Source organism: Hyla sarda, chromosome 6, assembly GCF_029499605.1.
Source record: "Hyla sarda isolate aHylSar1 chromosome 6, aHylSar1.hap1, whole genome shotgun sequence".
Classification (NCBI taxonomy): domain Eukaryota; kingdom Metazoa; phylum Chordata; class Amphibia; order Anura; family Hylidae; genus Hyla; species Hyla sarda.
Genome location: NC_079194.1, coordinates 36,456,865 through 36,473,211, shown reverse-complemented (window position 1 = coordinate 36,473,211; position 16,347 = coordinate 36,456,865). Strand labels below are relative to the sequence as shown.

At 44.3% G+C, this 16,347-nt stretch overlaps 1 protein-coding gene across 1 annotated transcript in view; it reads left to right on the top strand.

Moving 5' to 3' along the window:
• PRPF38B (pre-mRNA processing factor 38B) overlaps nt 1-2,773 on the top strand; it is a 25,186-nt gene extending 22,413 nt beyond the window's left edge. Inside the window, exons 5-6 of the mRNA XM_056523515.1 lie at nt 525-748; nt 1,442-2,773. Of these exons, the coding sequence (XP_056379490.1) occupies nt 525-748; nt 1,442-2,192 (975 nt within the window). The 3' untranslated portion in view covers nt 2,193-2,773. The remainder of the gene's footprint in view (nt 1-524; nt 749-1,441) is intronic.
• The last annotated feature ends 13,574 nt before the right edge of the window (nt 2,774-16,347 follow it).

Sequence of the window (16,347 nt, the reverse complement as noted above, 5' to 3'; positions counted from 1 at the left end):
CCAAAGGACCCCCGTGATCTCCCTGCTGCTGCACCCTGCGTTTTGGAGCATTGGGTGCAGCGCCAGAGGCTCATGATGTACAGGCCTCGCCCCCCTCAATGCAGGTCTATGGGAGGGGGCGTGACTGCCGTCACGCCCCCTCCCATAGACTTACATTGAGGGGGCGTGGCCGTGACATCTCAAGCAGGGCATTGCCATGAACTCACGAGTCTCGAGTCCACATTGTCAGTCATCCAGCACAGAGCGAAGTTTTCTCCATGCACCGGATGTCTGAGGTTCCCTTTTGGATAGGGGATAAGATGTCTAGGGGCGGAGTACCCCTTTAACCTCCTATAAATATAGTGAATGTAGTCCGCACGCTTCTTTGTGCTATCTTCAGATCACCGAATTATGAACGCAGCCGAGACTAGCTATCTCCAGTGTGAAGGTGTAGCTCTGTGACACCCTATTGATCTCACATATGGAAGACGCAGTTTTACAAGGTTCTTCTCCCCTTTTGTCTCCTTGTTCTGCTCATCTTGTAGGACCTGGATGTGAAAGCTGGCGGAGGCTGCGTGATGACAATAGGAGAGATGTTACGTTCATTCCTTACCAAGCTGGAATGGTTCTCTACTCTGTTCCCAAGAATCCCTGTCCCAGTGCAAAAACACATAGACCAGCAGATTAAGAGCAAACCAAGAAAGGTCAAGGAGAAAGCTGCGGAGGAAGTAGAGGAAGTTCAGCGTCATGTGGAGAGGAGACGGTCCAGGTGATGTTTGTTCGCAATCCCCTTTAAAAAGAGCTGCCCGACTTTAACCTAACACTGTTTTCTTACCAATGTTTCTCAAGCTGATGCAAAACTACAACTCCCAACATCCTGGTTTTTGGCTGACCTGGCATTCTGGGAGTTATAGTTTTGGAACAGCTGAAGGCACCCTGGTTTGGAAACACTGACCGAACGTGCTGAAATGATATACTCTAAAAGGGGTATTCCTGACTCTTATTAAATCTACACATACTTACACACTACTGTGGCAGGGGAAAGGGGGGGGGGGTGGTAATACTTACCTAGTCCCAGTTCTCAGCAGCTCCTGTTTCTCAGTCTGGTCCCCCAGGACTTTTTTCCTGCTTTAGAGACGAGCATTTGTTGCAAGACCTGCCAGCTCAGCCAATCACTGGCCAAGATGTGGAAACTACCATGACCAGTGATTGGCCTGGCAGGTCCTGCGCTTGTCTCTGAAGCAGGAAGACAACAGATTCGGCGAACGAATGTCAACTGTGGGGGCCAGGACTAAGTGAGTTGTGTTTTTTATTGTATTTTTTTTTTTTGTTTGACAACTAGAATACCCCTTTAAAAGGGGTATGGGTTTCCCAAACTTATATATACATGCATTTTTATTGTGTGTGTATGTATAATATATTTTTTTCAAATTTAACTCTCTTGTTTTAACATTTTGTGTAGGTCTCCGAAAAGGTCCGCAAGTCCTCGAAGGTCTCCCAGGAGATCAAGGAGCAGAAGCCATCATAGGGAACATCACGGAACAACAAGTTTTGACAGGGAATTAGAGCGAGAAAGAGAACGACAGCGGGTAGAACGCGAATCCAAAGACAAACGACGATCGCGAAGCAATGAACGTAGACGAAGCAAAAGTCGAGAGAGGCACAGGACTAGGAGTCGGAGCAGAGACCGCAAGACAGAGCGCAGAGACAAGGACAGAGAAAAAGAAAACGAGAGAAGCAGAAAGCGGGACCACGAGAAAAAGGGCAACTGCAGGGAAAAGGATATGGAGAGACCCAGAGAGCGTTCCAAAGAGCGCAAGAGGAGTGAGGAAAAGAAAGATCGAGAGGAGCGACGGCACAGAGAGGACAGAGAATCGCGTAAGGAAAGAAGACACAGCCGGAGTAGGAGCAAAGAACGGAAGCAGAGAAAGAGTAGGAGCCCCAGCAAAAACGCCCGCGGGAGGAGCCGAAGCAAAGAAAAATCAAACAGGCAGAAAGATAAACCGAACAAACGTAGTAGAAGCAGTAGCCACGGGCGGGCGGACAGCGCAGAGAAGTCACGAAAGAGAGAACAAAGCTCAAGTAGGGAGAGGCCGCGGAAGAGAAGTCGTAGTAAAGACAGAGGCCACAAACGCGAGTACGACAGCAAGGACCACGACCGTCACAGCTCTGACAATGAGGAGAAGCAAAGAGTCAAAGATGACGCTCTGTGATAGTTCAACAAATGGATCACATTGAATCCTATTTTGTTTTTTTGTTTTGTTTTTTTCCCTAAAGTTCTACCCTGTTCCGTAGCACTCGTTTTTGTTCTGTTCTAAACAAGTTGCGATATCACTTGTATGTAGGGAAGTGCCTTTTTTTGGAAGCCTCCTGTAATTTTGGACAGTACTTCTACCTTCCCTACATTCGCTGAAGCTCTCATGAAGCCACCGTTGCGTTCTTATCAGTTCAGTGTTCCTGACAACCCACAGACTTGTACTTGGAAATGCCCTGATGTTTTAATTCTTTTTTTTTTTCTGGCACAATAAACCTGCTGGTCCAGTTTGTAAGCGGCATTAAATTTGTCACTTTTCTCATCCCGATGCTCGTGAGGTCATGGTTTACCTCCTGACGCTGCGTGCATGGCTTAGCTGACATTTCGATAGAATGGCTCTTTGTGGGGTTTATGTTTTTTTTTTTTTATTTTGTTGTTTTTTGTTTTTTTTTTGTTTTTTTTCTAAACTGATATGATTGCAAATATAACATTTAATTTTGTGTCATTGTCTAATTGTAAACAATTTTTAAAAAATACATTTTGATCTATTATATGATTGTTTTTCCTTGGTCTGACTTTTAATACGATTTTTTTATTTAAAAAAAAAAATATTCTGGATTTGGCTCAAACTGCATCAAACACCCCAGACCAGTAGTCTGAAAACTACAAAAACTACAACTTCCAGCATGCCCAGACAGTCATCGGCCCTCCTGATAGCTGGTGGCAGGTTCTCTTTAACCCCTTCCCACAATAGGATGTAAAGGTACGCCGTGGAAGGGGGAACCACTCTGACCCGTGGGACCACGGCCTGAATTAACAGCCAGGGACCACAGCTAATAACCTGCCACTGTTAGGCTATTAACCCTTGTGATCCCACAATAAAAGTCCATCGCGACACCTAAAGCCGGTTACTGTGTTGGTTGATATTGCTGATGAGACCACTGCGAGAGAGCGTTATAGATTTAACTAGTAAATTAAAATGAAACTCATAAGGACTCATTCATGATACCATTAGGACACGGTAGTGTGATGGCCCTCGGGGATGCCAGGGAAAATAGCGGGAGAAAAATACAGCTTGTGCTCATCAAAATGACGGCCATCAAACTCGGAGGGGGAAAAAGAGTTTGACAACCGTTTTTGACAGGTGCAATGACAGTGGGAAAGAAGCCTAAATTGGGTATTGTTGTAATCGTATGAATCTACAGAATAAAAAGAACGTGATAATTTTACCATAAAGTGCACTGTTAAAAACAAAAATAAACTAAAAGTTGCGTAATGGCATTTTTAGTTTTTTACTCCACAAAAAATTTTTCTTCATTGTACATATTGTGTTAAAATTAGTGATGATTGGGAGAGTTATGGATTTTAAAAAGCAAGAAGAAAAAAATGAGAGTTCCAGAAATGAAAAATGAGACATTAACCCCTTAAGGAACCAACCCATTTTCACTGTAGGACACGGCCATTTTTTTGCACATCTGACCACTGTTACTTTAAGCATTAATAACTCTGGCATGCTTTTACCTTTCATTCTGATTCCGAGGTTGTTTTTTCGTGACATATTCTACTGTATGTTAGTGGTAAATTTTTGACGATACTTGCATCATTTCTTGTTGAAAAATTCCAAAATTTGATGAAGAAAAATACAAAATTTCGCATTTTTCTAACTTTGAAGCCCTCTGCTTGTGAGGAAAATAGACATTCCAAATAAATTTATATATTGATCCACATATACAATATGTCTACTTTATATTGTCATCATAAAGTTGACAAGTTTTTACTTTTGGAAGACACCAGAGGGCTTCAAAGTTCAACAGCAATTTTCAAATTTTTCACAAAATTTTCCAAATCTGAATTTTTCAGGCACCAGTTCAGTTTTGAAGTGGATTTGAAGGGACTTCCTATTAGAAATACCCCATTATAAAAACTGCACCCCTCAAAGTATTCAAAATGACATTCTGTAAGTGTGTTAAAGGAGAACTCCAGAACACAAAAATTGTCCCCCATATTGCCGGCAGTAAAAAAATAAAGATGTACATACCTTCCTCCGCTCCCCCGGGGCATCCGGTAACCGTCTCCGGTCTCCGCCGTGATCCTCTTCCTGGGTGCCGGTGGTCGGAGAGTCTTATTGCACTCAGCCAATCGCCAGCTGCAGTGAAGTCCCGACTCGGCTGGCGATAGGCTGAGCGGCAGTGTGAGAACGTTTTGGGACATAATTTTTTACTACACCGGCACCTGCTGCCGGGGCCGAAAACGTCACTGCCGCTCAGCATACTGCGCTCAGCCAGCGATATGACTCGCCGACCACCGGCAACCAGGAAGAGGATCACGGCGGAGACTGTTACCGGAGGCACGGGGGAGCGAAGGAAGGTATGTATCTTTATTTTTTTACTGCCAGCAGTATGGGGGACAATTTTTATATTCTGGAGTTCTTCTTTAACCCTTTAGGTGTTTCACAGTAATAGCAGCAACACGAAGGAGAGAATTCAAAATCTTCATTTTTTACACTCGCATGGTTTTGTAGTTTTTGAATTTTTACAAGGGGTAATAGGAGAAAAAGCCCTCCAAAATTTGTAAACCAATTTCTCTCGCGTAAGGAAATACCTCGTGTATGTCAAGTGTTCGGCGGGCGCAGTAGAGGGCTCAGAAGGGAAGGAGCGGCAATGGGATTTTGAATTTTGATGAAATGGTTTTTGGGGGGCATGTCACATTAAGGAAGCCCCTATGGTGCCAGAGCAACAGAAACCACCCTCCCCCCCCCCCCCACGTGGCATACTATTTTGGAAACTACACCCCTCAAGGCACGTAACAAGGGGTCCAGTGAGCCTTAACACCCCACAGGTGTTTGACGACTTTTCGTTAGTCGGACATGTAAATGAGAAAAAAAAATTTCACCAAAGTGCATTTTTTTCCCCCAAATTTACCCTTTGTAAAAATGGTAATGGGAGAAAATGCCCCACAAAATTTGTAACCCCATCTGGAAATACCACATGTTAGGACTTAAAATGCTCTGCGGTAGAACTACAATGCTCAGAAGAGGAGTCACATTTGGCTTTTGGAAAGCAAATTTTGCTGAAATGGTTTTTGGGGGGCATGTCGCATTTAGGAAGTCCCTATGGTGCCACAACAGCAAAAAAAAAAAAACACATGGCATACTATTTTGAAATCGACACCCCTCAAGGAACATAACAAGGGGTACAGTGAGCCTTAACATTTCACAGATGCTGGACGACTTTTTGTTTTAAGTTGGATGTGTAGATGAGAAAAAAATATTTCACTAAAATGATGGATTTTTCCCCAAATTTTACATTTTTACAAGGGGTAATAGGATAAAATTACCCCCACAATTTGTAAACCCCATCTCTTCTGAGTATGGAAATGCCCCATGTGGGGGACATCAAGTGCTCTGCTGGCGCACTACTATGCTCAGAACAGAAGGAGCACCATTGAGCTTATGGAGATAGAATTTGGTTGGAATAGAAGTCGGGGGGCCTTGTGCATTTACAAAGCCCCCCGTGGTGCCAGAATAGTGGACCCCACACATGTGACCTCATTTTGGAAACTACACCCCTCACAGAATTTAATAAGGGGTGCAGTGAGTATTTACAATCCACTGGCATTTGACAGATCTTTGGAACAGTGGGCTGTGCAAATTAAAAATTAAATTTTTCATTTTCACGGACCACTGTTCCAAAAATCTGTCAGACACCTGTGGGGCGTAAATGCTCTCATCACCCCTTATTACATTACATGAGGGGTGCAGTCTCCAAAATGGGGTCACATGTGGGGGTCCATTGGCACTATGGGGGCTTTGTAAACACATGTGGCCTTCAATTCCGGACAAATTTTCTCTTCAAAATCCCAATGGCGCTCCTCTTCAGAGCATTGAAGTGCGCCCGCAGAGCACTTTACATCCACATATGGGGTATTTATATACTCAGAAGAAATGGGGTTACAAATTTTGGGGGGCTTTTTTTTCCTATTTTCCTTGAAAATAAAAAAATTTAGGGTAACACCAGCATTTTTGTGAAAATTTTTTTTTTTTTTTCATTTTACCGTCCAACTTTAACGAAAATTCGTCAAACACCTGTGGGGTGTTAAGGCTCACTATACCCCTTGTTACGTTCCGTGAGGGGTTTAGTTTCCAAAATGGGGTCACATGTGGGTATTTGTTTTTGTGTTTATGTCAGAACCACTGTAAAATCAGCCACCCCCTGTGCAAATCACCCATTTAGGCCTCAAATTTACATATTGCGCTCTCACTCCTGAGCCTTGTTGTGCGCTCGCAGAGCATTTTGCGCCCACATATGGGGTATTTCCGTACTCGGGAGAAATTGCGTTACAAATTTTGGGGGTCTTTTTCCTTTTAGCGATTGTGAAAATAAAGTATGGGGCAACACCAGCCCCAGTTAGTGTAAAAAAATTACAAAATTTTACATTAACATGCTGGTGTAGCCCCCAACTTTTCCTTTTCGTAAGGGGTAAAAGGAGAAAAAGCCCCCCAAAATTTGTAGTGCAATTTCTCCCGAGTACGGAAATACCCCAAATGTGGCTCTAAACTCTTTCCTTGAAATAAGACTCCGAAGTGAGAGAGCACCATGCACATTTGAGGCCTAAATTAGGGATTGCATAGGGGTGGACATAGGGGTATTCTACGACATTGATTCCCAAACAGAGTGCCTCCAGCTGTTGCTAAACTCCCAGCATGCCTGGACAGTCAGTGGCTGTCCGGAAATGCTGGGAGTTGTTGTTTTGCAACAGCTGGAGGCTCCGTTTTGAAAACTATGCTGTACAATACGTTTTTCATTTTTTTTTTTTTTGGGGGGGGGGGGGGAGGAGACAGGGTAAGGGTGTATATGTAGTGTTTTACCCTTTATTTTGTGTTTTAGTTTAGTGTAGTATTTTTAGGGTACATTCACACTGGCATGTTACAGTGAATTTCCCGCTAGGGGTTTGCGCTGCGGTGAAAAATGTGCTGGAGCTCAAACTTGAAGCAGAAAACTCACTGTAAACCTGCCAGTGTGAATGTACCCTTTAAACTTTAACGTGGTCATGGCAGAAAACAATCAACCCCAAGTGCAGTTGTGCACCTAAGCTGGGATGGTGGTCCTGCACTTGTGATCCGTTGCTATGGGTGATGCCCAGCATAATATGCATACAATGGAGGATGCCTGCAGACGGTCATAAGTACCACAATGACATCCTACACCAGATATATGTGTATGTGGATGCGTATTACATAATTTAGACATTAAACAACTACATTAGTGTGGTCTAAAGTGATAAGAGGTGCTCAACCCCAAGTGCAGTTGTGCACCTAAGTTGGAGTGGAGGTCCCGCACTTGCGGACCACAATATGGTTTCACTCCTTTGGTTGATGTAAACAATGATATTAACTAACCCTCAAAACTGATGTAAAATTGAGACATTCGCCAGTATATCCTTATAAGAAGTACACATCAGAGCCCGCACACCAACGCCAAAGGTTTCTCATGCTGGGAAATGTAGTTATGCAACAGCTGGAGGTATGCAATTACAACTCCCAGCATGCCGAGACAGCTGTTTGGGCATGCTGGGAGTTGTAGTTTTGCAACATCTGGAGGGCTACAGTTTAGAGACCACTGTATAGTGGTCTGACTGTAGCCCTCCAGATGTTGCTAGGCAACTCACCGGCTTCCGTTGGATCTAGGGAGCCGTCCTCTTCTGCCGCCGATCACTGCCTGCTGCTGCCGGATGGGTAAGTGGACTTCGGCGCTAGTCCCCTTCGGTTTCCCCGTTCTGCACCGCCTATTGTGGGTGAGCAGAACAGGGAAACCGAAAGTTAACCCCCCCACCGGCAATTTGTGCGGAGTGCCTGCTGATCGATATCAGCAGTCACCCCGATACGGTCCCCGCCTGGCACGCGGTGGGGACCGAAATGCCCACGGGCGTACAGGTACGCCCTGGGTCCTTAAGTTCCAGGGAGCGAAGGCGTACCTGTATGCCCTAAATGGTTAAAGGGGTACTCCGGTGGAAAACTTTTTTTTTTTTTTAATGAACTGGTGCCAGAAAGTCCAAACAGATTTTTAAAGTACTAATAAAAAATCGTTATCCTTCCAGTACTTTTTAGCAGCTGTATGCTACCAAGGAAATTCTTTGCTTTTTGAATTTCTTTTCTGTCTTGACCTCAGTGCTCTCTGCTGACACCTGATGCCGTATCAGGAACTGTCCAGAGCAGGAGAAAATCCCCATAGCAAACCTCTCCTGCTCTGGACAGTTCCTGACACGGACAGCGGTGTCAGCAGAGAGCACTGTGGACAAGACAAAAAAAGATTCAAAATGTCCTCGGTAGCATACAGCTGCTAATAAGTACAGGAAGGGTAAAGATTTTTTAATAGAAGTCATTTAGAAATCTGTTTAACTTTCTGGCACCAGTTGACTTATAAAGATCTTAAAAAAAATAAAATAAAAATGTTTTCAACCGGAGGTGATATGGTGATATTAACTTCCTGTTTGTGGCACATTAGTATATGTGAGGGGGGAAACTTTTCAAGATGGGTGGTGACCATGGTGGCCATTTTGAATCCAACTTTTGTTTTTTCAAAAGGAAGAGGGTCATGTGACACATCAAACTTATTGGGAATTTCACAATAAAAACAATGATGTGCTTGTTTTTAACGTAACTTTATTCTTTCTTGAGTTATTTCCAAGTTTCTGACCACTTATAAAATGTGTTCAAAAACACAAAAAGAAAAATAGCCAGCACAACTACCTGATACACGGGTGCATACTGCTCTGGCACATACAGAGTATATAGACAAAGAAGGTCAAAAAAAATGGAGGCTCTCAGCGCACCTTTTGTATGCTGCTGCAACCTTCTTTGTCTATATACTCTGTATGTGCCAGTATGCACCGTGTATCAGGTAGTTGTGCTGGCTATTTTTCTTTTTGTGTTTTTGTACAACACAGGGGGAATGGCACCTTCTGTAGCTGTGCACCCCTCCCCTTTTTCAAAGGAGGTGTTTTAATTTGGATTGGTAATGGATCCAGCATGTCACCCAGTCAGAGGCTATATGCCTAGCAGAGGTGAGTGGATACGAGCGTTAGGCTCAGAATTTGTGTTAGGGTCTCATCCTAAATGAGGCCACCTCCCCGTGGTGGATGGGGGGGGGGACACGTTTTGATCAAAAGGTGCGCTGAGAGCCTCCATTTTTGACCAATGTGTGCTGCTGCTGCTGCAACCTTCTTTGTCTATATAAAATGTGTTCAATGTGCTGCCCATTGTGTTGGATTGTCAATGCAACCCTCTTCTCCCACTCTTCACTCACTGATAGCAACACCACAGGAGAAATGCTAGCACAGGCTTCCAGTATCCGTATACACTGCTATATACTACTATATACACTGCAGGAGAAATGCTAGCACAGGCTTCCAGTATCCGTAGTTTCAGGTGCTGCACATCTCGTATCTTCACAGCATAGACAATTATCTTCAGATGACCCCCAAAGATAAAAGTCTAAGGGGGTCAGATCGGGAGACCTTGGGGGCCATTCAACTGGCCCACAACAACCAACCCACTTTCCAGGAAACTGTTCATCTAGGAATGCTCGGATCTGACACCCATCAGGGGCGGATCCAGAGTCGAGTCTCGGGAGGGGCACTATTAGAGTATTTTGTGTTGGCGGACAGAAAAAAAGATTACAGAACTTACAATATTATTAAATGTATCATACAGTCCTAACCTTGTTTAAGACTTTTTGCCCATGCTCATATGTCAGAATAATAATCAAATATACCAATTGCCACAGAATGGGAAAGTGCTAAAGAAATTTTTACCATTTAAAACTACAGCTCCCAGTATGACCTAAGCAGTGGTAAGGGGATGCTGGGAGTTGTTGTTTCACCCATCATAACTGCAGAACTTACAAGTAACTCCAGCTCTGATGGGACATAGTGAGGAGAATACACAATATCAGTGATTACAGATGACCTCTTCTCTATAGTGAGGAGAATACACAGTGATATCAGTGATTACAGGTGACGTCTTCTCTATAGTGAGGAGAATACACAATGATATCAGTGACTACAGGTGACGTCTTCTCTATAGTGAGGAGAATACACAATGATATCAGTGACTACAGGTGACGTCTTCTCTATAGTGAGGGGAATACACAATGATATCAGTGACTACAGGTGACGTCTTCTCTATAGTGAGGAGAATACACAATGATATCAGTGACTACAGGTGACGTCTTCTCTATAGTGAGGGGAATACACAATGATATTGACTACAGCTGATGTCTTCTCTATAGTGAGGAGAATACACAATGATATCAGTGATTACAGATGACCTCTTCTCTATAGTGAGGAGAATACACAATGATATCAGTGACTACAGGTGACGTCTTCTCTATAGTGAGGAGAATACACAGTGATATCAGTGACTACAGGTGACGTCTTATCATTGTGTATTCTCCTCACTATAGAGAAGATGTCACCTGTAATCACTGATATCATTATGTATTCTCACTATAGAGAAGATGTCACCTGTAGTCACTGATATCATTGTGTATTCTCACTATAGAGAAGACGTCACCTGTAATCACTGATATCATTGTGTATTCTCCTCACTATAGAGATCAGTGATTACAGGTGACGTCTTCTCTATAGTGAGGAGAATACACAATGATATCAGTGATTACAGGTGACGTCTTCTCTATAGTCTTTCCTTATCTAATTCAGCTGGTACATACCGCCAGGATTTGTTCCAGCTAAATCTTCTCTCTGCAGAACTTGATGCCCAGACGTCTCCTCACTATGTCAGCACATTCTGATCCTCTATATGAAAACAATAATTATTATAATACTGCCAAACACTGTATTCTTTGAATATAATACTGGCACACACCCTCTGAATATAATTCTGACACACTGTACCCCCTGAATATACAACACACTGTACCCTCTGAATATAATACCGCCATACACTGTACCCTCTGAATATAATACTATCACACACTGTGCCCTCTAAATATACTACCACACACTGCACTCTCTGAATATAATACTACCACACACTGCACCCTCTGAATATAATACTACCACACACTGCGCCCTCTAAATTTAATACTACCAAACACCGCACCCTCTGAATATAATACTATCACACACTGCACCCTCTAAATATAATACTATCACACACTGCACCCTCTAAATATAATACTATCACACACTGCACCCTCTAAATAGAATACTATCACACACTGCACCCTCTAAATAGAATACTATCACACACTGCACCCTCTAAATAGAATACTATCACACACTGTACCCACTGAATATAATACTAACACATACTGTGCCCTCTAAATCTAATACTATCACACACTGCACTCTCTGAATATAACTTGCTGTGCAGTGCACCCTCTGAGTAAAATACCGTAATGTATTGTGGCCCCTAAAAAATGTATCACCCCAGAAATTCCTCATAATATACACTATACTTCTGAAAGGCAAAACACTCTGTGCCTTCACATATAGTAATAATGCCCCATCTTGTACCCCTACATATAATAATTATGACCCGTCCTGTTCCCCCCACATAATAATGCCCTCTGTGCTGTGCCCCTCACATATAATGCTCCTGTCATGTGCCCCACACATTTAATGTCCCCTGTGCTGTGCCCTTCACATATAATGCCCCCATTCTTTGCCCCTCACATATAATGCCTCCATCATGTGCCCCTCATATATAAACCCCCCATCATGCGTCCCGCACATATAATGCCCCCATCATGCGTCCCGCACATATAATGCTCCCTGTGCTTTGCCCCTCACATATAATGCCCCCATCATGCGCCCCTCACATATAATGCCCCCTGTGCTGTGCCCCTCACATATAATGCCCCCATCATGCGCCCTTCACATATAATGCCCCCTGTGCTGTGCCCCTCACATATAATGCCCCCATCATACGCCCCTCGCATATAATGCCCCCTGTGCTGTGCCCTTCACATATAAAGCCCCATGTCCTGTCCCCTCAGGGGGCATTATATGTGAGGGGCACAGCACAGGGGGCATTATATGTTTGGAGCGCATGACAGGAAAATTATATGTGAGGGGCACAGCACAGGGGGCATTATATGTGAGGGGCGCATGATGGGGGCATTATATGTGAGAGGCACAGCTTAGGGGGCATTATATGTGAAGGGCGCATGATGGGGGCATTATATGTGAAGGGCACAGCACAGGGGGCATTCTATATGAGGGGCGCATGATGGGGGCATTATATGTGAGTGGCAAAGAATGGGGGCATTATATGTGAGGGGCACAGCACAGGGGGCATTATATGTTTGGAGCACATGACAGGAACATTATATGTGAGGGGCACAGCACGGGGCAATATATGTGAGGGGCGCATGATGGGGGCATTATATGTGAGGGGCACAGCTTAGGGGGCATTATATGTGAAGGGCGCATGATGGGGGCATTATATGTGAAGGGCACAGCACAGGGGGCATTCTATATGAGGGGCGCATGATGGGGGCATTATATGTGAGGGGCAAAGAATGGGGGCATTATATGTGTGGGGCACAGAACAGGGGGCATCTGTCCTGTGCCCCACACATATAATGCCCCCTGTGATTTGCCCCACACATATAATGCCCCCTGTGCTGTGCCCCACACATATAATGCCCCCTGTGCTGTGCCCCACACATATAATGCCCCCTGTGCTGTGTGCCCCACACATATAATTTATATGTGTGGCACAGCACAGGGGGCATTATATGTGAGGAGCGCATGATGGGGGCATTATATGTGAAGGGCACAGCACAGGGGGCATTATATATGAGGGGCGCATGATGGGGGCATTATATGTGAGGGGCACAGCACAGAGGGCATTATATGTGAGGGGCGCATAATGGGGAATTATATGTGAGGGGCACAGCACAGGGGGCATTATATGTGTGGGACACAGCACAGGGGGCATTATATGTGTGGGGCACAGAACAGGGGGCATTATATGATATAATGCCCCCCTGTCCTGTGCCCCACACATATAATGCCCCCCTGTCCTGTGCCCCACACATATAATGCCCCCTGTGCTGTGCCCCACACATATAATATATATGTGTGGCACAGCACAGGGGGCATTATATGTGAGGGGAACAGCACAGGGGGGCATTATATCATATAATGCCCCCCTGTGCTGTGCCCCACACATACAATGCCCCCTGTGCTGTGTGCCACACACATATAATTTATATGTGTGGCACAGCACAGGGGACATTATATATGAAGGGCACAGGACAGGGGGGCATTATAAATGTGGGGCACAGAACAGGGGGCATTATATGATATAATGCCCCCCTGTCCTGTGCCCCACACATATAATGCCCCCTGTGCTGTGCCCCACACATATATATATGTGTGGCACAGCACAGGGGGCATTATATGTGAGGGGCACAGGACAGGGGGGCATTATATCATATAATGCCCCCCTGTGCTGTGCCCCACACATATAATGACCCCTGTGCTGTGTGCCCCACACATATAATTTATATGTGTGGCACAGCACAGGGGACATTATATGTGAAGGGCACAGGACAGGGGGCCCCCCTGTCATGTGCTCTTCACATATAATGCCCCCTATGCTTTGCCCTGCAGACCCTCATGAAATATTCCCTTTTCTCTGACCCCCCCCTCCTAACAATGGCGCGTATCCTGTTTCCCTAATCCCTGAGCATACCTTTACTTCCAGTATGCAGGCCGCGGGGACGGGTCCTCCAGGCGCCGGCGCGATGATGTGACGTCATCGCGCCGGCCTTTAGTGGATCTCGTCCCCGCAGCTCACACGCTGTGTACGCACAGCGTGTGTGTAAGGTTAGTGAATGGTGGAGCCGGAGCTTACAGCTTTGGCTCCACCATGCTAGGGAGCGGGGGGGGGGGCAATTGCCCCGTTGCCCCCCCTCCCCCCCTGGATCCGCCACTGACACCCATAATGTGGTGGTGCACCATCTTGCTGGAAAAACGGAAAAACTCAGGGAACGTGCCAGCTTCAGTGCATAAAGAGGGAAACACATCATCATCTAGCAATTTCGCAGATCCAGTAGCCTTGCGGTTTCCATTGACGAAGAATGGCCCCACTATCTTTGTACCCCATATACCACACCTACCATCAATTTTTGTGTTCCAACCGTCTTGGAGGGATCTATCCAATGTGGGTTAGTGTCAGACCAATAGTGGTGGTTTTGTTTGTTAACTTCACCATTCACATAAAACTTTCCCTCATCACTAAACAAAATCTTCTGCGTAAACTGAGGGTCATGTTCCAATTTTAGTTTTGCCCATTCTGCAGCACCTGAAACTACGGATACTGGAAGCCTGTGCTAGCATTTCTCCTGCGGTGTATATAGTAGTATATAGCAGTGTATACGGATACTGGAAGCCTGTGCTCGCATTTCTCCTGCGGTGTATATAGTAGTATATAGCAGTGTATATGGATACTGGAAGCCTGTGCTAGCATTTCTCCTGCGGTGTATATAGTAGTATATAGCAGTGTATACGGATACTGGAAGCCTGTGCTAGCATTTCTCCTGTGGTGTATATAGTAGTATATAGCAGTGTATACAGATACTGGAAGCCTGTGCTAGCATTTCTCCTGCGGTGTATATAGCAGTATATAGAGAAGAGGGTTGCATTGACAATACAACACAATGGGCAGCACATTGAACACATTTTATAAGTGGTCAGAAAATTGTAAATAACTCATGAAAGAATAAAGTTACATTAAAACCATGCACATCATTGTTTTTCTTGTGAAATTCCCAATAAGTTTGATGTGTCACATGACCCTCTTCCTATTGAAAAAAACACCCATTTTGAAAAGTTCCCCCCTCACATATACTAATGTGCCACAAACAGGAAGTTAATATCACCAACCATTCCCATTCTATTAAGGTGTATCCCTATAAATGGCCCACCCTGTATATGCACGATCAATAGCTGTGAGTATACATATATTAACAGCTCAAACATAATATATCTGTCACGCCCCCTCCCATAGACTTGCATTGAGGGGCGGGGCTATGATGTCACAAGCTCCCGACTCCAGCGTTCAGAACAGTTTGTTCCAAACGCTGAGCAGCGGAGTACCCCTTAAGTGAAGTAAGAATAGTCAGGCAATGAGTATTAAGGAAAAACCAGAATCCATCCCTCATTGTCTACCTTGTAATAATCCTACATATACTCTTAAGTAAAACTACTTGTGTTTTCATAACTGTTTTACCCTCTAATTTGTAACATTAGTACCAAATCCTTGTGGTGAAGACCGGAGTCTTTATGGCTTTTGAGGACTGTCTTTCTTTTTTTTTTTTTTCATTTTATACTAGCTATTATCTCTGGTCATCTTTGGTATTGTTGGCCTCTAACAGTTAACCTCGAGCTATTTGTGTTGTGAGCTTCATGAGTCCTTTTTGTTTAAAAAGTACCTGTCCCCAAATAAACTTTTTCCTAACACTCCCCCCCCATCCATGCAGGAGAAAGTGAGTGTTTCCCAGCAGTCATGACATGACTGAAGCCTGCTGGGGGGACCACTTCCGCCCTCCCATCGTTGCAGCGCTGTGATTAATAGAAGACCTCAGGCTCTATGCAGCTTTTAATGAGGCTCTATGTAGCAGTCAATCATGCTCAGTGCAAAGAAACACTACCTGAGTTTGGACTCCTGCCAGGCTGGGAGGAGACCAAACGCACTGTATTAATTGTGGCAGGGAACAGAACAGAGCCACCTAGTGGCCGTTTTTTATATTACATTTTAAACCTATTCAAGTTGATAATTTTAAAAGCAAGTGAATGGGAAAGTGTCTGCTAATTACACAAGGAATTCTATATTAAAAGTTTTATTTGGTGAAAGGTACTCTCTAAATTTAATATAGTGAGTTTGGTCTCCTCCCGGCCTGGCAGGAGACCAAACTCAGGAAGTGTTTCTCTGCACTGAGCTAAAAGCTTGTCACAGAACTAGAGACTATAACCAAAGTGTCAGTCTAAACCAGAATCACAGAAAGACACTAAAATATAACTTTTAATGATCATCACTAAAACAACAAAATCAAAGAAAACCACCCAAAAATTATGAATGT